The following is a 21796-nucleotide window of genomic DNA, read 5'->3' as shown; positions in this document are numbered from 1 at the left end:
TTGTACATCCCTATGTATGCCTGCCAAATGGCGATACAGTAATGGTGGCCACCATTACCGTATCGCTATTGAATGAATCCGGACACAAGTGGTGTAGTGGACGCCACTTGCGGCCATAAAGCTCTTAGATTAACCTAAATGCAGCTGTAAATGGCTGCATTTAGGTTAAACTAAGGGCTTTACACCCGTAAGTGGCGTCCACTACGCCACTTGCATCTGTTTTTCCCCATGATGGGGGGAAAGGGTAAAGCCACAAATACTGTAGGGATGTACGAAAATCACTTACCTTTCAGGGATTATGCTGATGGTGGGGGGGAGGTGCTCCGTCCCTCCCCCCAGAATCCTGGATGGGGGGGAGGTGCTCCGCTCCTCCCCCCCCCGGAATCCTGGCCGGCCGGCTGTGCTCTGCAGCGATTCTGCAGAGCCACCCGGACATCCGGCCGCTGGCTAGCAGGGACGCAAATGGTGGAGGCCGTAGCCGTTTGCGTCCCTGCAGTCAGCCGTGATAGGCTACGTAAATGTTTACGTAGCCTATCACAGCTGACTTAAACAAAAAACAAAAAACGCGCGTACGCAAATGGCGGTGGCCATGGCCGCAGCCATTTGCGTTCCTTATTTTGGCACATCTTAGTCTACGTAAACATTTACGTAGACTAAGACGGCAAAAATAAGGGGGACGCAAATAGTGTAGACGCTACGCTATTTGCGTTCCCCTTATTTTCGCCGTCTTAGTCTACGTAAATGTTTACGTAGACTAAGACATGCCAAAATAAGGAACGCAAATGGTGGCGGCCATGGCCGCCGCCATTTCCGTATGCGCGTTGTTGTTGTTTTTTTAAAGTCAGCCGTGATAGGCTACGTAGACATTTACATAGCCTATCATGGTGTTTTTTTTAAATCTAGCCGTGATAGGCAACGTAATTCTTTACGTAGCCTATCACGTTTTTTTGTTTTTGTTTTAACCTGGAAATGGCGGCGGCCAGTCGGAAGACCGGCCACCGCAGCCGCTGCCACCGAACTGCCGCCGGAGCCGCCGCCGCCAGGAAGATCCAACCAAGGTAAGTCCCATCCCGGGGGGGCGGGGGGTTCCGCCACCGTTTTCGGGGGGCTGAATGCTCTGGCATTCAGCCTTCCCGAGATCCGTGGCAGAACCTTCGTACATCCCTAAAATATTGTTGCTCAAAATCCAGTCATTAGAAGCCATAATCTGCAACAACAAGCAATGGCGAATAGATCTATTACAGTAATGGCGAAGGACAGTGCAAAGTTTAAACCTGCTTCCTTCACTGCACTTTGTCTGCATTGTTCTGCTATTCCATTTCACAATGTCTTCTTGATCACCCTTTGGAGAGCATGTTTCACCTCCTTGTTCCTCAAGGTGTAGATCAGGGGGTTCAGCATAGGGATCACCACTGTGTAGAACAGGGAAGCCACCTTGTCCTGATCCAGTGTGTATGTGGAGGTAGGCCGTAGATACATGAAGAAAATTGTCCCATAGAACATGATCACAACCATGATGTGGGAGGTACAGGTGGAAAAGGTTTTGCGCCTGCTTTCTGTGGAGCGTATCTTCATGACTGTGACCAGTATGCAAGTATAGGAAACGCTAATGGCCATTGTAGTTGTTACACAATTTGCACTAACCAGTGCAAATATCACCTTCTCATACATATGAGTATCAGAGCAAGAAAGCTGGAGAAGCGGAGGAATATCACAGAAGTAATGATTGACTTTATTTGATCCGCAAAAGGATAACGTAAAAGTGAACACAGTATGTGTAACTGCATGGAACAGGCCAGCTGCGTATGAGCAAGCTACTAGGCAGATACACCTTGTGCCAGACATAATGGCTGAGTAAAGTAGGGGGCTACAAACAGCCACGTAACGGTCATAAGCCATTACAGCCAGCAGGAGGCACTCAGTAATCCCAAATATGACAAATGAAAACATTTGGGCAGCACAAGCAAAAAAGCCAATGCTCTTTCTCTCTGACAAGAGATCCATCAACATTTTTGGGGTGATGGCTGAAGAATAACAGATATCCACAAAAGCCAAATGACTAAGAAAGAAATACATGGGAGTGTGTAGCTGTGAGTCACTCCTGATTAGTAAAATCATGCCCAGATTCTCCACTAAAGTGACAACATAGACATTTAGGAACAGAATGAAGAGGGGCAATTGCAGCTCTGTTTGGTTTGTGAATCCAAGAAAAAGGAGTTCAGTTTTTGTGGTACGATTCCACTGGGACATTCCCTCCAGTATGAGTTACCTGTTTGGGGAATAAGAAACAATTATCATATGCTGGCAAAATTATTATAACCCATGCTGTGCATTTATGTTTGGGACAAATGGCCAAGGTCATGTTATCCATCTAATCTTCCATTTCGCAAATAAACAAAGCAAATTGCCATTTCAGCAGGTAATTATTTTCACATATGTTGCATAGAGTGTTTGTTGGTTCCAATATTGCAAAGGAAAGAGTTGAAAAAAGGAAACAGGGAAAAATTCTACCAGTGGAATCAAGCAACTTTTTCAAAGTTTCCTTCTGGGGGGGGGGGAATAAAACTGTTATGGGAAAATGTCAATTTCCTATGAAAATCTGTTTTGGCTATTAAAAGTTTCCCATTGGAGGATTATAAGGGTATAGACATTTAGGGAGCAATCCTACGTGGATTGATGGTCACCTCCAACCCAGGGGGCGACTGCCTATCCAGTGCAGGGAGGGAGGAGAGTGGTGAGGAGTGGATCTCCTCCTCGCTCCCCCTGCTCTGCTTTCATCATTAGACAGCTGATTTCAGCTGTTTAGCCGTGGGACCTTGGAGCGTGGGAAGCGGTGGCCGGATGACACATAGGATGTGTCGTACTGGCATTTCTGACTTCCCTGCCCTGGTCTGCTCCCAGCAACACCCCGTTTCTGCCACTCCATGCTGCTCTTACAAGCTCGGGGCCGAGCCACGCTGCCTAGGAGGCAGTGCGGGAGAGGGTGGGGATCAGTCCTCTGGGAACTGACCTCAGAGCATGGGCTCCGAGGTGAGTTCCTGGGAACTGACCTATCCTATGGCCATCTAGCCGCTGACTAATGGCCATAGGATTGTGCCCTTAGTGGCTTAAGCTAGGTTGCTTTCTTGGTGCGCTGTCTATCCCACAACTTTGCTAGTGACATTTGTCCAGATTATTTCCCTCCTGGTTATTTTTATTGCGGAACACCCCCCCCCCCAAGCCACACTCTGTTAAAACTCTCCATTTCTCCATTCCCAACTACACATCTGTTCATCAGTTTCCAGCCTCCATGTCTTTTTCTCCCACTCCTTTCTCCATAGCTTCTGATTAATCCTGTAGTACCCTCACCATCTTCTGTCTGACTCCTCCACCTCTTTTTTGAGTCACCCCTCAAGACCTTCCTCTTTTCTAAATAACCTTTGCTTATCTTCTCCATCATTACATCACTTTCTCCTGCCCATTGCTGCTCCCCATTGTTAATACCTGACATCCCCCACCCTCTCTATCTTGTCTATCTGATGTAGAATGCCAGCCCTCCAAGCATATCACTTCTGTTGTCCCAACGGCAGCTAGCACATTGTTGGCTCTATATTACTGATGATACTAGTAATGAAAATGCTCATAATTCCTCACTCTTGCCTCTTAAATGCAATATCAAGGAATAGTTAAGAACAAGTTTACCTGTGAGATGAAGCATCAGCATGTTATGTCTGATATTCAAAGGAGCTACCCACAGAGCATTTATTCATATTCTTGGAACCTCTGGGACTGTCTCCCCTTAAGCTTGGTGTATCCTTTTTTAGTATGATGCCGAAGATGACTTGTCCAGTTAGTCTGGGGCGTTCTGAATAGTCATATGTTTAGTATGTTTAACAGTGGTTCCTTCCTTCCTATATGTATGTCTACTTCATTTGTGTTTGGTCCTTAGGGAAATTTGCATAACCCTTGTCTCCCTGGTTTGCAAAGCACCCTTTCCTTTGCCAGACAGATGGGAGTGCAGGCCACTGTGGACCTCCCATCTAATCACCGGTTAAGGGCATAATTGGCACCATCATTAGGAAGCACTGGTCTAAATAGGTTTCCTTTAAATTAAACTCTTTCCATCAGTTCACTGAGTCTCTAATAAAACTGAGTATCAGAGGAACTATCTCTTTGTAAACATCCTATCTATAATAACCACTACATTAGGGATATTGGAGAAATCTGCAATGGAATCAAATGAATTCAGATTTCTATGAACCTGACACATGGATTCCGCAGCGGACCAGCTTTTCCTGGGTTGCACAGTTTCCGCAGATGTGCAGATCAGTTTTACTTTCTGAAATTTCACACAAATTTAGTTGCAGAAAATATGTAAAAAAAAATAGGGATGTCAGAGAATTCCGCCCGGATTTTAAATGGGATTGAATTCTGATAAATCCGGTCTGTGGAATCCTCCTTGGAATGGGGTGGCCAGGTCGACCCAGACTGGAGCTCATGCAGACCCAATTTTTTTTTCTCCACCAAAGGGCGGATTCTTTGAAAATAATTATGAAAATAAAAATGTAAATCGGAAATGGAGGAAGAAGGACCACGAACGGCTTTACCCTTTTTATGAGGCATTTTCTGGAGGCTTTCTTTTTGCTGGGGCTGAGTCATCCACGGAAATTCTCCATCTTTTCTGTTTATTGTCTGTGGAGGTGAGGTGAGGTGAGGTGAGGTCAGGTCAGGTCAGGTCCAGTGAGGTGAGGTCAAGACAGCTCCGGTAAGGTCAGCTGAGGTGAGGTGAGGTGAGGTCAGGACAGCTCCGGTGAGGTGAGGTGAGGTCAGGACAGCTCCAGTGAGGTCAGGTGAGGTCAGGTGACCAGAAGTTACGTGGGAATCCCTGCGAAGGGCTTTACTCTTATGGAGACTGAGGGAGCGTGGAAAGGATTTTTTGGCAGGAATTACAAAAGTATTTATGTAAGTTCTGGAGCCGAAAAAAACAGGGGGGGGGGAATCTGGGGCAGGCAGACAGCGGAATGGGGCAGTCCTCAGCTCTGCGGAATCCTCGCAGAGCAGAGCCACTCCGCGAGGATTCCAGGGGGAAGGAACGGATTGCCTCCCCCCCACACGGATTCCCCACTGGAACAGACGGTGGGGAAACCATACACCCCTAAAAACAAAACAAAACAAAACAAAAACCACTGGCTGAAAATATACATTTTCCCCACAGGCTAAAGTATAACAATGCACATTTTAGAGGGAATTCACACATTGGGGGGGGGGGATTTGTGCATTTTGGGGGAAATTGTGCATTTTCACAAGTGCAAATTTGTGCAAATGAAAAATTGTACAACCTTGGGAAATTGGGGGAATTTATTACTTTGACATAATAAATGTTTGTTTCAGATCTTTACAAGTTAAAGTCATGGCCTTAAACCTGACATTTTTGTCTTGTAGCTTCATCCTAGGATGTGGGGGCAATCATGTCAAGCAACTTTTGCTGGAATGTACCACTTTAAACTGCAACCAAAGGATCTCGTGTGTAGTGCACCCATGAAAGCAAGCCCTCATACACAGAAAACTAGAATGTCAGGAAGAAGTCAAGAATCTGACTGTCCTGAGAGTCTAGTCTTCTATAAGTTGTTTTTTTGTACATGCAGACAGCATGTAAACATGCAACAAGTGACTTGAGTTGGAGTAACACATGCATAATGTGATTCTGCTGATTGTGTAGCTCATCTTATGGAGAACAGTATAGCAAATAAATAAAGTGGAATATACTATTCAATAGTATCTATGTTTATTATCATATAATTGTTCTTTTGAATTACAATGTCTTCCTGAACACTCTCCAAAAAGCTTCCTTCACCTCCTTGTTCCTCAGGCTGTAGATCAGGGGGTTCAACATGGGAATCACCACTGTGTAGAACAAAGAGGCCACTTTGACTTGTTCCAATGCATAGGTGGAGCTAGGCCGCAAATACATATAGAAAATTGTTCCATAGAATAAGCTAACAACCATCAGGTGAGAAGAACAGGTGGAAAAGGCTTTATGCTTGCTCTCAGTGGAACGAATCTTCAAGATGGTGGCCAGGATACAGACATACGAAATTAGAATGATCATTGTAGTACTTACACAGTTTATACTGACTTGTGCAAATATGACTGTCTCATTGGTGTGATTATCAGAGCAAGAAAGTTGTAACAGAGGGGGGATATCGCAGTAATAATGATTGATCACATTTGGCCCACAAAACGATAAAGTAAAGACGCACACAATATATAAAGCTGAATACCAAATGCTTAGGACATAAGAACCAGCTACCAGCCAGGCACATAGCTTTCCTGACATTATGATAGAGTAATGCAGAGGGTTACAGATGGCCACGTACCGGTCATACGCCATCACGGCCAATAAAAGGCATTCAGTGCTCCCGCATATAACACAAAAGAACATTTGAGTGGCACAGCCAAGGAATCCAATGCTTTTCTTGTCTGCTAAGAGATCCACCAACATTTTTGGCATAATGGCTGAGGAATAACCAGCATCCGCAATAGCCAGATTGCTAAGAAAGTAATACATGGGAGTGTGGAGCCGTGGATCAATCCTGATAAGAAACATAATCCCCAGATTCCCTGCCACAGTAACAATATAGATAACTAGAAACAGAACAAATAAAGGTAGCTTTAGCTCAGTCTTGTTTGTGATCCCCAACAGAATAAACTCAGTGACTCTGGTGTGATTGAATGGAGCCGTTTCCATGAATCTGGTCTTCCTGCTGGGAATAAAAAAATAGAAACAAATTGCATAAATAAACTGAGCGTGCTTGAAGGTATTGACTGTATTGTATCCACTAAGCTACAGGGATATATACTTGCCCACAGTTGCCCTCAAATATAACAAAACCCAGTGGAGGCTGGTGGCTCTGATGTCAATGGGGTGGTGAATCCATTCTGGGTTTCAGTCAGAACCAGTCAGAACTTGAAAGGACCTATCCAAGGTGCTCCTTTAGTATTCTGACTGGTTCTGGTTGAAACATGGACCAGATTCACCACCCTAATGACATTTGAGCCACCGGCCTCCACTGACAACACCACTGACTCAATTCAGGCTGTTGTAGATGTACAACAAATTTCCAAGTAGCAAGAGATGCTCAAGCAACTATAGGGTAGTGCTGCATAATTTATGTGGGGCTGGGAAGTTAAATGCACCTTGGATCCATTTGTAGCAGTCAATAGAATTCAAACTGGGAACATTATATGACTATGAGGACATTCTTTTGACCGATATTGTGCCTAAGAAACAGTATGTTGAAGTAGAAATGTGTAATGAGGAAATTTCTGTTCCAGAAGCATGTCTGCTCAAAGTGGCTGCTTTCATCTTTGTTTCATTGTCCGTCTGTCTATCACACTTGCATCCTTCCCTTCCTCTAAAGTGCTCAGGGTGGCATTCATTCTTTTCACTGCATGTGAGATCATGGTTTGAGACTCTATTCTCAGAAGCACAGTGCATATAGGAAGAAAATCTGATTTGAGTTTCATTGTCCCACCTTCCGTCAGAGCAACAGAGGTACAATTTCCATTCTGTTTGTTATCATCTCTCTCTTTTTCATTTAGTCCTTGTTCCATACTGTTCCATTGCTCTCAGTGTAGACGCACGGCTTTTCTACCCAGAGAAGTGGCTGCTGCCAGTTTGTGGAGTCTCCCACCATTTATGAGTTATGAATCATAGAATCATAGAATAGTGGGTTTGGAAGGGGCCTACAAGGTGAGTATATGCCTAACATAATCTCACATGATATATAATTCTATATTGCCTCATTCAAGGAAGATATTGACGTCTTAAAGAATCAGATGGAGACAATGTCAGCTATGAGCACCTGGGCCCTGGGCCCTGAATCTATTTGTTGGAGCCCTGGATCTCAGCCAGCTGCTGCTGCTCAGAGAGAGAGAGGGGGGTAGGGGCATGGTGTGAAAAGCCGGGCACTGGCTGGCTGGAGTTCTGCGTGCAGAGCGGCTGGCCAATGCCACAGCTGCATCTTCCTCTTCTCTCTTCCATGTGTCCATGCAGGCTGCCATGCTCAGTGCTCTGGCATCCCTCTCTCTTTCCAGTTGCCTGTTCAGTGAGGAAGGGGGTGCTCACTGGCTGGCAAAGGAGAGATCTGAGCCACTCACGTGCCTGACCACATAAGCCAATATGCCAGACATGGAGAGGAGGGCTTCATGTTCATGTAGGGGAGCAAGGATGGGGAAGGTGCTGTCTCAGTCTGCCTCTAGCACTGGATAACTCCAAAGGGTGCACATGACTGTCTGCACCAGGGAGGGAGGGATTCCTGGGAGAGAGAAAAAAAAGGGGTTGGGGCAGAAAAGTGAGGCTCATTGCAGTCCCCAGCCTTTATGTGCCCATGCACACAATACAACACACCTATGCACCAACTCACTCACATGCACCCCCAGTCTGGAAACTGCATAGGATGTGAATGGCAAGAGAACAGGGCATGATCTTCTTGCACTGCCTGCCTGCCTGGCTCTTCCAAAGCTTGGCAGTGGCTGCTGCTGCTGTCCCTAGCTCCCTACTGCTCTAGGTGCCCCTCCTGTTCGAGAGCCACCAGACGGGGCTTGGGGAGGGCAATGGGAAGCTGGTGCCTCCCTGCTGGCTCCATCCTTCTCCTGAAGCAGCGGCAATTCTCCAACCCCCTCCTTCAGTTTTCTCTCATATTCACCCGAAAGGGCCGTCTTTGCTTTTCTGCTTCTGAGTCCACCCCACGGGGAAGCCGGGGGCTGGGGCTTCCTTTCCTCTAATTGATGCAGTCCACATCACATGAGGAGGGCCTGGGATGCACAGCCGAGCTGGGCTACGTGGTGCATAGAGAGAGGCTGGCGCGTTTTGGGCTGCAGTTCTGTGCAGGTGGAGCCTGGTGCATGTTTATTGGGCCGTTACTTTATTTCAATGGGACTCACCTCCAAGGAAGGCTGCAGCTGGCCTTGACACTCTTAGTCGGGAATAACGCAGTGGGGATGACTTTGCAGTGAGGCATAGGATAGCGGCCTCTACTTGGGAATAAGCACCTCCACTGAACAGAGTACAGAGGTGGGGATGCCTGGCTTGAGAAGAACTGAGCTTGAAAGAACAGGGCTGTGCATGTGTGTGAGAGTGAGTGAAGGATGTTCACAAGGCACACCAACTTGTGCTTGCCTGCTAGTGCTGAGTTTATGTTTGTAGCTGAGAGATCTCTCTTGGACAGAGAAGGCTCATGTTGACATACCTAATTATTCTCAGGGGTGGTTCGATGGCCCTGTACCCTGAATCTTTTAAATGCCTAACAATGTCCCTGCAATCAGACAAACACGAAAAGGTACAGAATACAAGCCCTAAACCAAGCCCTCATCCTGTTCTGCCCAGCAATTCCTTTTCTAGTATCAAATATTCTTCTGAAAACTCACAGTTAAAGTGACATCCTCCCTCAAAAGAATCCCATGCTTCTAACAGATGTGGAAGGAAGTGTAAAACTGAGGCTGTGTTTATACCTTTATCTAACCAAGACCACCCTATGATTAGTTATCCAGATCTATTCTCTACTTCTTATATCAAACATAAGCAGTGAACATACCCTAAATACACAAAATCCAATTGGCTTCTACTCTATCAAGAATACTATAACAATGCTATACCAAGAATTCAACAACACCTGTGGATCGGAACATCAGATGTCTCCGAAGGATGCTATGAAGGGGAGAGATTCATATTGTATTTATACATGCTGAGACCTCCTCCGGGACCTTCTCCCTTAATGTCCTCGTGCTCCTGCTGTGTATGCTGCTAGAAATTAAATCCAGGAAGGACAGGTGTCCTTAAACAGTCTCATTCGCATATATTTAGATCAGGGTTGGGGAACCTCCAGCCCAGGAGTCAAATGCAGCCTGCAGGGTCTCCCTCTCCACCCCTCAGGCTCCCCTCCTAGCTTTGCCCCCACAAAGCGATTAGACTTGAAAAAAAGCCTTCTGGTTGAGCCTCATTGCAGCATGGGGATGATTGGGGGGAGGGGAGAAGGTGGGAATGCCCCAGGTTATCAGAACAATATTACTTTGTAAAGAAAAAAGGAAACTCAGACCCACCCACTGCAAAAAGTTCTCCTGACAAGCATTGTGCATGTGCCAGACTCACCCATAAGGAATTAGAAACAGTTAAAAAGCCTGGACAATAACAGAAACAATGCGACCCCTGAGCTGCAGTGGAGGTGAAAGAATCTAGCAGGAGATACATCACATGATTCTTTTGATTGTGTAGCTTAGCTCATGAAGAACATTGTTTATTTATTATAAATTGGTCATTATTACATAGGTTTATTTTTATAATTCCATAACTGTACATTAGAACTACAGGGTCTTCCTGAACACTCTCCAAAATGCATCCTTCACCTCCTTGTTCCTCAGGCTGTAGATCAGGGGGTTCAACATGGGAATCACCACTGTGTAGAACAAAGAGGCCACTTTGTCTTGTTCCAAAGCATAGGTAGAGCTAGGCCGCAAATACATAAAGAAAATTGTCCCATAGAATAAGCTAACAATTGTCAGATGGGAAGTACATGTGGAAAAAGCCTTGCGCCTGCTGTCACTGGAACTGATCTTCAAAATGGCGGCCAGGATACAGACATACGAGATGAAGATGACCATCGTAGTGCCTACACAATTTATACTGACTTGTGCAAACATCACTGTCTCATTGGTGTGAGTATCAGAGCAAGAAAGTTGTAACAGTGGGGGAATGTCACAGTAATAATGATTAATCACATTCGGCCCACAGAAGGATAAAGTAAAAGTAAACACTGTATGTAAAACTGCATAGAAAATGCCAAAGACATATGAAACAGCGACCAACCAGGTACACCTTTTCCCTGACATTATGACAGAATAATGCAGAGGGTTGCAGATGGCCACATACAGGTCATAAGCCATCATGGCTAATAGGAGGCATTCGGTGCTCCCACATATAACAAACATAAACATTTGAGCGGCACATCCAGATAACCCAATGCTTTTCCTGCCTGCTAAGAGACCCATCAACATCTTGGGTGTAACAGTTGAGGAATAGTTCATATCCACAAAAGCCAAGTGACTGAGAAAGAAATACATGGGAATGTGAAGGCGAGAGTCTCTTCTGATTAGCAAGATCATCCCCAGATTCCCCACCAGGGTGACAACATAGATAAGTAGAAATAAAACAAAAAGGGGCAGTTTTAGCTCCTTCCGGTCTGTGATTCCCAGGAGAATGAACTTGGTGACTCTTGTGTGATTCGACATGGACATTTTCTTCTATTTTGGGCTAGCTGTTGGGAGAGCAGGGTGGTGGTGGAAATTAAGAGACAAAATGTACACAAATAACAGGTGGAATTTACTAGCTATTTGTGAGATACCTAAGAAAATGGGGTCCAGACAATTTCATTCTACTCAATCCTGTCAGTTCATTTATTTGTTTGTTACGTTTATGTCCAAGGAACCCACGGCAGTGTGCGTGACCCTCCTCCTCTCCATGTATCCTCTCAACAATCTGCCCCTGGCATGCTCCCTCTTCTTTGCCCTTACCATCCACAGAGCGCTGTCAGTGGGGCAGCCACATTGCTGGAGTTTTCTGCTGCCAATCAAAGGAGGAGCTCTGCAGCAAATCTCCATATCCATGGGTGGACCTTCCTTTCTGTTCACAGACAGAGAGGTCTGCAGGGATCCTGTGACTATTGGGATGTCATTCCACAGTAGGGATGTCAGAGAAATCCTCAATGGAACCAAATGAGTTTGGATTTTCATGAATTTGATCTGCGGATTCCACTGTGGACTGGCTTTCCTCCTCTTGGGTAGATTCTGTAGACTTGTGGACCATTTTTCTAACTTTCCAGAATTTTCCTCATAGAAAAATATGCAAAGTTTTTAAAAATGGCCAAAAATGCTCCTTTCTCCCATAGGCTAATGCATGAAAATGCTCATGGGGGGATTTGCGCATTTTTGCACATGCAAATTTGAGCAAATACAAAATTGTGCAAATTTGGAAAAAATATGATTCCATTGATGGACAGATAATATAACAAAAGGTGCCTGACAATCCGTGAAACACAGATGGAACAGATTTTAAACAATCCATACATCCCTATTCCAGATACCACAGAACCACACACTAAATGTTTCATTTTCGAATAATAATTGAATTGGAAAGAAGCTTCGGATATATAGCATTCTCCCATGACAGATTTCCATTTTTGATGAAAACCCGTTTTGAAGGCAGATGTCAACTTTGTGTCCCCTGATCCAGTAATCTTTTCCAAATCTGGAAGCTGTAATGCATGCAAAGAGCTCCCCCACCCCCACCCCCACCCCATCCCTTCCCCATTCATTTCAGTGGACGGAGCTGATTTACACACATAATCCTTAATACACACAAATTGTCTCTCCCAACCTCCATTGAGGGGAATAAGAAAGGAACGCCTATCATAGGGGCTCCTATGTGTGCCAGAGATCCCTGGGTGACAGCACAACCCGTTCTGGATTGCAGCAGCATTGATGTTTATAGCAAATGGGCAAGGAACTGCAAAACCAGCATTATTTTGTCTACTGCAAATTTCTATTTTAAGCATGTAATGAATTGCTAATAATAACAATAATAATAATAATAACAACAACAACAACAACAACAACAACAACAGTTGATGGTGATGGTGATGATGGTGATGATGAAAATGCCAGCGATTTCTAGGATGTCTCTCTGCTTTAAAAAAGAAAGCATCTATTTTCAGCCTGCTATTGAGGCTATCTTCAGAATGGAATAGCTTACCTGTAGCATGGAATGGAGCATCAGCAGCATTAAAAAGGTGGCTGCTTGGGCACAAGGTATTTATTCATTCTCTTGTGAAGGTTCCCGTGAGGTTCTCATTCTCGTGTGCTGCTGCTTCTGCTGCAGAGCAGAGTGATGAAAGTCTCCTAGGTGAGGCGCCTGTGAGTGGTCCATGGCAATCTTCCTCAATCTGGTGCCATCCAGATGTGCTGGCTACAACTCCCATCATTCCCATGGACCTGTGGCTAATTTTGTCTGCTATCCTATATATGTCAGGAAGTAAGCACCACTGATGTAAATGGGACTTACTCCCAGGTAAACTGCACAGGGCTGCTGCAGCAAATACTATTTGGGTCCAATAATTATTTGAAATGTCTTCCTCAGGGAGGTTCATTGTTACCTTTTCAGTGCTCGGTGAAGAACTTTTTATTTTACTTTTTTAAAAAAGAAAATACCTTCTGGCTTTTCTGAATTTCTTGAGATTCTCTAGGACTTGAAGCCACTGTAACTTTTTACTTCTCCCTGATTTGTTCATGTATTGCTTTTGTTGATCTGCTGCTGTCTGTTATTTTCCTGACTGTTATTGATTGAATTGAATTGTTTTTTATACATTCTGTTAGCTGCCTTGGGAGTGAGACAAATTGAATAAATAAAAACGTAAGTGCAGAAATCTGCTCAGGTACGTTTAAACCATGTGAATCAGAATTGTTGCCTTCTTGAGAATGTATGGCGCTTAATCTGTTTGGAAAATGCAAAGATGTTTTAAGAAGCTTCCTTGACTGACTAGCCATGGCTTTTATTGGTATTCTGTTTTTTGTTTTTTTTAGTTGTTTTATTCCATATATGTTTAATATGGTGTTTTATTCTTTTTATCTTTTCACTGCTCTGGAATCTGTTTAGATGTGGAGAGGTATATAAAAGTTGTAAATAAATAAATAAGATGCAGAAAAGGAGTGAGGTCCAAATAGGCTGAAAACAGATGTAGAGCTTTTCTACATGAGGCTGTTAATCCACTGAAGCTACTTTCAGTTTCATTGCAGAACTGAGATCTGAGCTCTACACAAACAGCTTTTCCTTTCTTGCTTTTCCACTACATAACGTCTAGGTGGCACTGTGCTATAGCAGAATAATGCAATTGCACAAGTAGGACAGGCATTTCCTTTCACTTTCACAAATAATACTGCATTTTCCCTGCTCTAAAAAAACTTGCCAAAAGTGCTCTTTAGATACATAAGTGAAACTGGAGGGTCATGATGTGGTCTAAAAAATGCATGAACAACCATGAGTAAGGAATGATGAGCACACAATAAATGTCTCATATAGAAAAGCTGGTAATATTTTTAAAAGAACAGAGGTCACATCATGGCTCTGGGCCTTAAGGGGAAAGCATGTCTTCCTTCCAGCTTTACAGGTGGGAGCACAGACATGGATATATATATATATACCCCCAGCATATAAACCCTAGCTCATCTGCTTGCTATGCACAGCACAGATTTATTTTCCCCCTGGATGCGATCAAGAACCCTCCCATCTGTTGAACAGTTTCTCTCTCTCTCTCTCTCTCTCTCTCTCTCTCTCCCTCTCTCTCCCTCTTTCTCCCTCCCTCTTTTGGGTTGCACTGAAGTTGCAGCCTCCAGCTTGCCTGCAGTGGACAAACGGGAAGGACTGGGGAGGGATCTAGTTTTCCTGGACATGGAGGGGTGGGAACTGGTTTTCCAGTGCAGGTATAGGAGAAAACCTTACTTTTGCAGTGGTGACAGCTTTTACTTAATCCCCCCCCCCTCACTTACCTGTTTGAACATTTGCAAGATTCATCCCTTCAGAAGGGGCAACTATGCCTGCAAATTGCATCCAATTCTTCCTTGAAATAAAATTTATGGGCAGTTTCCTTTTTTAAAAAAATAATCAAAATTTAAAGGCTACTTGCACAAAAACCCATGCACCTATTTCTCTAAATCTTGCCAGGTGACAGGCATAATCCACCCAGAAAAGGATACCAGTCCTGCAATGTTCATGCGATGCAACCCTGTTGAAAAACAAAGAAGTTAGAGCATTTCTAGATTTCCCAATGATAGTTAATGGAGAGGCATGAAACTTCAGATATCCTGGAGTGACGTTCTGATTTTAGCCCAGGTCAACATGGCTGGCCTCTGAGGCAGTCCAGCTGGATCAGGGCCATTGCAGAATCCCCAAATTGGAATCTGACCCTAATCTTTCTTTCAGTGCACACAAGGGATATACAGACTGTTTAACATCCGCTCCATCTGTGTTTCACAGATTGTCTGGCGCCTTTCATTCCATCACCTGTTCATAGATGGATTCAAATAAATTTCTGTTGTGCAGAAAAATACACAAATAATTCCATAAGAGGGTTTGCAACAATTGCAACGGTAAGAACATACCACGGAACAATGGACTGGTTTAAGATTGGGAAAGGAGCACGGCAGGGTTGTATACTCTCACCCTACCTATTCAACCTGTACGCAGAACACATCATGCGACGTGCTGGGCTTGATGAAGCTAAGGCTGGAGTTAAAATTGCTGGAAGAAACATTAACAATCTCAGATATGCAGATGATACCACTTTGATGGCTGAAAGCAAGGAGGAGCTGAGGAACCTCATGACGAAGGGGAAAGAAGAAAGTGCAAAAGCTGGGTTGCAGTTTAACCTCAAAAAAACCAAGATTATGGCAACCAGCTTGATTGATAACCGGCAAATAGAGGGAGAAAACGTGGAGACAGTGACAGACTTTGTCTTTCTAGGTGCAAAGATTACTGCAGATGCTGACTGCAGCCAGGAAATCAGAAGACGTTCACTTCTTGGGAGGACAGCAATGACAAATCTTGATAAAATAGTGAAGAGCAGAGACATCACACTGACAACAAAGGTCCGCATAGTTAAAGCAATGGTCTTCCCCGTAGTAACCTATGGCTGCAAGAGCTGGACCATAAGGAAGGCTGAGCGAAGGAAGAGAGATGCTTTTGAACTGTGGTGCTGGAGGAAAATTCTGAGAGTGCCTTGGACTGCCAGAAGATCAAACCAGTCCATCCTCCAGGAAATAAAGCCAGACTGCTCACTTGAGGGATGGATATTAAAGGCAAAACTGAAGTACTTTGGCCACATCATGAGAAGACAGGATACCCTGGAGAAGATGCTGATGCTAGGGAAAGTGGAAGGCAAAAGGAAGAGGGGCCGACCAAGGGCAAGGTGGATGGATGCTATTCTGGAGGTGACGGACTCGACCTTGGGGGAGCTGGGGATGGCGACGGCCGACAGGAATCTCTGGCGTGGGCTGGTCCATGAAGTCACGAAGAGTCGGAAGCGACTGACCGAATAAACAACAACAACGTAACATTTAGCATATTCCCCACCCCGCATTCCATTCAACTTTTCTCCACGTATATTTACAGTCTCAGCAAAAACTTGCATAATTTCCTACAAATAAATAAGTGTAAAATTTGGGAAAGTTAAAAAAAAGAAAAGATCCAGAAGCCCACAGACTCTGAGCTGTCTGAGGAGGTTGGTCTGCAGCAGATTCCACAGGTCGGATTCTTAGAAATCCAAGCTCATTTAATCTGTCCCGAATTTCTCCAGCATCAGTGTACACCCTAGTATAAAGCAACAACCTTTTAAATGTAAATGTTATTAAAGCATACAACACAGCAATACTAAAATAGATACTCAATCCATTCCTTATTTATACTAGGCTTTTGTTTTGTTTTTGAAACCACAGACAGTACTTGGGATCAAACACATTCTCATCTAGGTTTGTATGCATGGTTTCAAAATAATATGACAGATCACCGTTTTATTATTCTGGGGATTTTATACCAATCATATTCCCAGAGTGGTTTACAATAATATTTATATACTGACTTTTTAAAACTAAGTTCTCAAAGTGGTTTACATAGCAACACTGGAAAACAAGTCTAGGGCTGAATGAAAATGCCCCCCTCCCCCGAAGTCTCCATCACATTTGCAGGTGGTGAATGAGAGGGACATTTCAGGGATGGGGAGAGCGGTAATATTTCCCCTAAGATTTGGGGAACCTGTAGGCATGGTGGTGGTGAAAACAGTTTCTCTTTGGGTTTTGGTTTCCTTTTACATTCTTTTGCCATTTTTGTCATGGACAAGCAGCTCTAAACTGTGCAGCCAATTTATTCTGCACAATAAGGGAGAAGGTGTGTCCCCAAGTATCCTGATCCCAATTTGTTCAGGGCTTTATAAATTATTGATAGGGGTGTATGAACCCCACTTACCAGTCCGCTCCGGGGTCTGCTGGGGGGGGAGGCGATGTGTCCCTCCCCCCGGAATCCTCCCTGGCCAGCTCCGCTCTGTGGCGAGTCTGCGGAGCCACCAGCCAGGGCCACCCGCAGCCAGACTTCCATCTGCTGCTGGGCTGCGGCCGCAAATGGCGTCCGGCATAGGGGATGCCATTTGCATCCCTGCCCTTTGCCATGATTGGCTACTTAAATATTTACGTATTTACATAAATATTTACGTAGCCAATCATGGCAAAGGGCAGGGACTAGGGATGTACAAAAGTCACTTAACTTTTCGCAGCTTGGATCTGCGGTGGAGGGGAGGCACTCCATCCCTCCCCACGGAATCCTCCCTGGGCCAGCTCTGCTCCGTGGCGGCTCCACAGGGCCGCTGGCCAGGGCCGTCTGCAGCCGGAGTTCTGGCCACAGCCGGCTACTGCAGCCACAAATGGCGGCCGCTGTAGTGGCCGCCATTTGCGTCCTGCCAGGCTGCCGTGATAGGCTTGGCTGCCTTTACCGTGCTGCCTTTACCGTCCTGCCATTTGCATGGCTGCCTTTACCATGATAGGCTACGTAAATACTTACATAGCCTATCACAGAAAGAGCAGCAGTGCAAATGGCGTAGTGGCCGCTGTTTGCGCCCCTGCTCTTTGCTGTGATAGGCTACGTAAATACTTACGTAGCCTATCATGGCAGCCTGGTAAGCTTCGTCCCAGTCCCGGGGGGGATTCCGCGGGGTGGCTGGGGGTGGAAGGCCATTTTGCCATGGGTTTCGGGGGGCTGAATGCCAGTGCATTCGGCCTCACTGAAATCCATGGCGGAATTCTCCACCATGCCTAGCAGGGATGCAAATGGCGTCCCCTACGCCGGACACCATTCACAGCCGCAGCCTAGCAGCGGAACGGAGAGGATGGACCCGGACCAGCCGGCACCAGGTAGGGTCCATCCCAACCTTACTTTGTGGGGTGGCAGCGGCGGGGGAGCAGTCTGTTCCACCATGGTCTCCGGGGAGCTGGATTCTAAAGAATCCAGCCTCATTGGAGTCCATAGTGGATTTCTCCACCACCCTAATTTTTGATAGCACCCAGTCCAAATCTCCAGATGACCTCTCCCCGTGGTTCCATGTAGATGTTCAATTGCAGAGGAAACAAGGTGGAATGCTGTGGAACTCCACAGGCCAGTGGCCAAGACATAGCCTCCCAGTGCCACTTTCTGGGACTTACCCCCCACACACACATAGGGCCAGGGCGCCCACAAAATTGTGCTGCTCAACCCTGACCCTGGCACATTGCCCAGAAGGATACCAAGGTCAATCATATCAAGAGCTGCCGAGAGGCGCAGCAGAACCAAGAGAGACACATTTCTTCTGTGCAGCTCCCATCATATGCCATCCACCAGGTTGACCAAGACTACCTCACTCCACACTGTGCCCAAACCCAGATTGGGAAGGATCCAGATAATCAGTTTCTTCCATTAAGGCCTGTAGCTGGGTCGCTGCCACTCGCCCAAGAACTTTGCTCAAGAAGAATCGCAGTCTTGCTCAAGAAAAAGCATTGGTGGGGAACATCATGTGGCCCTCCAGATGTTGGTGGACTACAACTCCCATCAGCCCAGCATGGCCAATGGCGAGAGATGATCGGAGTTGCCATCCAACAACTTGGAGGGCCACACATTCCCCATCCCGGGGCAAGATGAACCAATCAACTGTCTGCTTCATTATAAGACAGCTTTGTATGTTCTTATGGCAAGAGACGGGCAGCAAGTGCCTGCACCACCCGCTCCGCATGTCATGGCGGACCATCACTCTGAATGTGAGGGCAATGGCTGGGTTTCTGGAAATCCATTCAAACCTACGTGCAAGTCTGGACCAACACATTCTGTGCGCAAGCAGTAAACTGAAAGGAACCGATGGTGGCATGTCAATGTGTAATGTATAAAGTCCACGAGTCTATACTTTTTCATCTCCCTGCAGCAGTTATACTCCTGCTGTGTATATCATCATGTCAGCTAAGTTGGTGATCTCTCATAGGAGCAGAAGTTCTCTAGAAACCTTTGAGACCAAACCACTAGAGGGTCAAAGACACACATATAGATATATAGCCAGATAGCTGTCAAATGGACCCTGTTCACAACATGTGAAAGGTAGAGAAGGCACATCCACAGGTAAGGCTGGGCAGCTGACGAAGGGCCAGTTCAGGTCTGACATGTTTCTATGGGGTGATAGTGCCTTTTCCTATATGGAAATTGTATACAAAATATGTTCCTTGTCATGCATGAGGAACAAAGGAATGCCACTTTTGCCAGAAACACACATATTAGGAAAACAATCAGTACACGGCTGTTTCATCATGATTACTTGTGGAAATATAACCATTCTTCACATACAGCACTGTGCAGAGGAGAGTATATTACCTCTATGCAGAAAACGTGCCAAATTCCTATTGAAGAGCATCATTCCCTGAGCCTAATTTACTTCTTAGGGCTGTGGTTGTGGCTGTGGTTGTTGTGGAGACGAGTGACATAAGAAAGCATTTTGTATAATGGACTCCCCACCCCACCCAGATAAATAACATTTCTCTAACAATAGTTTCAGGTGGTGGTGACACTGTGACTGCATAAGGATCTGGTTGCTGCAGGAGAACCAAAAATACAGCTGCTCAATTTGACTTAAGAGAGGCAGAAAAAAAGATCTTAAAGTACCCACCAGAATTCATCATCCAGCTATATATCTCTTAGGTGAGATAACACTAAAGAGGTACTGTACATTGATTCCTGTTTGTTGGATGCCTGCCTCCTGATTATATCATGCCATCCTCAAGAAGATGATAGAGGAGGTGGAATAAATGGCAGACGCCAATCACACTGTGAAGGAGTTCATTTTGTTTGGAATCACTGACCGCTCGGACCTGCAGATCCCTCTCTTTCTCATCTTCCTCTTCATCTACGTCATGACTGTGATGGGAAATCTGGGGATAATCATTTTAATCAGGACTGATAGCCACCTCCATACCCCTATGTATTTCTTCCTCAGCCACTTGGCTTTTGTTGATCTCTGTTATTCCTCTGTCATTGCCCCTAAGATGCTGGCCAACTTCTTAGTGGCTAAGAAAACCATTTCATTCCATGCCTGTGCAGCACAGCTGGGCAGCTTCCTAACTTTCATGATCACAGAGTGTTTCCTCCTGGCAGTGATGGCATATGACCGCTATGTAGCCATCTGTAGCCCATTGCTTTATCGGACCATCATGTCCCAGAGTGTCTGCATCCAGTTGGTAGCTGGCCCTTACATATACAGTTTTTGTGTTGCCCTGTTCCACACGATAGTTAAGTTCCGTTTGTCTTTCTGTTCTGCTAATGTGATTAATCATTTCTACTGCGATGATCTCCCACTGTTAGCCCTTTCCTGTTCTGACACCAGCACCAAGCAGATACTGATCTATGCTTTTGCTGGGTTTGATATGATATGCTCTCTTCTCATAGTTCTCATCTCTTACATGTTTATCCTCTTTGCCATCCTGAGAATCCGCTCTGCTCAGGGCCAACACAAGGCTTTCTCCACCTGCGCGTCTCACTTGACAGCTGTCACCATCTTCTATGGAACTCTGATCTTTATGTATTTGCAGCCTAGTACTAACCACTCCCTAGCAACAGATAAAATAGCTTCTGTGTTCTACACACTGGTGATTCCTATGCTGAATCCCCTGATCTACAGCCTGAGAAACAAGGAGGTGAAAGATGCTCTGAAGAGAACAACAGAAAGAATTGTGATTGTTCACTAATGAATGGTAACAAAAACAATTTATTTATTTACAGTTTAATGTATTTTATTCCAAGCTAGGAGTAATGCAAGGTGTTGTGTGGATTAACCTGGAGCAGGGCATCATTTAGGCTCAAAATCTAGACAGATGGAAGACAAAAAGTTAAAACTAGAACATACCAGTGACTCTCTAGTGGAAATCCTTCAGTCTTGCCCTACCTGCTGGTCCTGTCACTCACTACCTCTGCATCTTCCACTGCTCTTCCTCCAGGTGGGGATGTGCCAGCATCCAACTGCAGGATACATTGTTAGTGTTCCCCCAGTTTGAGCCTGGCTTTTTCAGCTGCAAACCATCACCTAGCACTGAACATCACAGTAACATGGAGGCTAAAGCTGCAATCATCCAATATATATTGATTTAGTATAGACATTCAGTTGTTGCAATTTCCCTCTGTTTTGCTTTGACCTCTTTGCTATCTCATTCCTCAAGTTCTTCAAGATACACCTTCATATCTTTTCAAAGGTAGAGACAGTTAAGTGACTCCAGTGACAGCAGTAGGTCTTACGAGTAGTCATGGCATACTTGCCATTTCCAGCATTAACATGAATCAGAGATTACAGCTACCCTGAAAGCATGAAGAGCTGGGCATTTTGTGGGACTCGAATGGTCAAAGAATGTGAAAGCCATCCTCCAGCTAAAGTCACTGCAATTACTCTTGGGTAAGAGTCACTGCAATGACTCTTCTACTTTTGGGATGAAACTGGTAACTCAGTGATGATATGCGCATTCTCCTACAAAGACTTGTAGATCAATAATCCAACAAAAGGTTTTCTTTGACCACTCAAAATATGTAGTGAAAAAACTGAGCTCAAACCTGCCACAATCAAGTTGAATCAACACATTTGTGAGCTGTTTTTATTGCTCTCACCATTGGTAAATGTTGCCGCTGTTAATGCACCACTCTCAGTATTAAAGATCCAGGGCTGCTTTC

General features: G+C 45.1%; 4 protein-coding genes across 4 annotated transcripts; 1 reads left to right on the top strand and 3 right to left on the bottom strand.

Moving 5' to 3' along the window:
- Window positions 1-1320: 1320 nt before the first annotated feature.
- Window positions 1321-2253, bottom strand: LOC146358080 (olfactory receptor 5AP2-like). The gene has a single exon (XM_084829049.1). It carries the CDS (start codon window positions 2248-2250, stop codon window positions 1321-1323), a length of 930 nt encoding a protein of 309 aa, XP_084685175.1. The 5' UTR covers window positions 2251-2253.
- A 3538-nt stretch (window positions 2254-5791) lies between these two features.
- On the bottom strand, window positions 5792-6745 carry LOC146358079 (olfactory receptor 5AP2-like). The gene has a single exon (XM_084829035.1). The coding sequence runs from the start codon at window positions 6725-6727 to the stop codon at window positions 5792-5794; it is 936 nt and encodes a 311-aa protein (XP_084685161.1). The 5' UTR covers window positions 6728-6745.
- A 3596-nt stretch (window positions 6746-10341) lies between these two features.
- Window positions 10342-11271, bottom strand: LOC146358078 (olfactory receptor 5AP2-like). Its single transcript, XM_084829021.1, has one exon. The coding sequence runs from the start codon at window positions 11269-11271 to the stop codon at window positions 10342-10344; it is 930 nt and encodes a 309-aa protein (XP_084685147.1).
- An 8598-nt stretch (window positions 11272-19869) lies between these two features.
- On the top strand, window positions 19870-20826 carry LOC146358077 (olfactory receptor 8U3-like). The gene has a single exon (XM_084829008.1). The coding sequence runs from the start codon at window positions 19891-19893 to the stop codon at window positions 20824-20826; it is 936 nt and encodes a 311-aa protein (XP_084685134.1). The 5' UTR covers window positions 19870-19890.
- Window positions 20827-21796: the final 970 nt, after the last annotated feature.

The sequence above is a fragment of the Heloderma suspectum genome, chromosome 1, assembly GCF_057233095.1.
Source record: "Heloderma suspectum isolate Gila_16-S chromosome 1, 16-S_ref, whole genome shotgun sequence".
Taxonomy (NCBI): domain Eukaryota; kingdom Metazoa; phylum Chordata; class Lepidosauria; order Squamata; family Helodermatidae; genus Heloderma; species Heloderma suspectum.
This window is presented reverse-complemented; position numbering and strand designations above follow the sequence as displayed.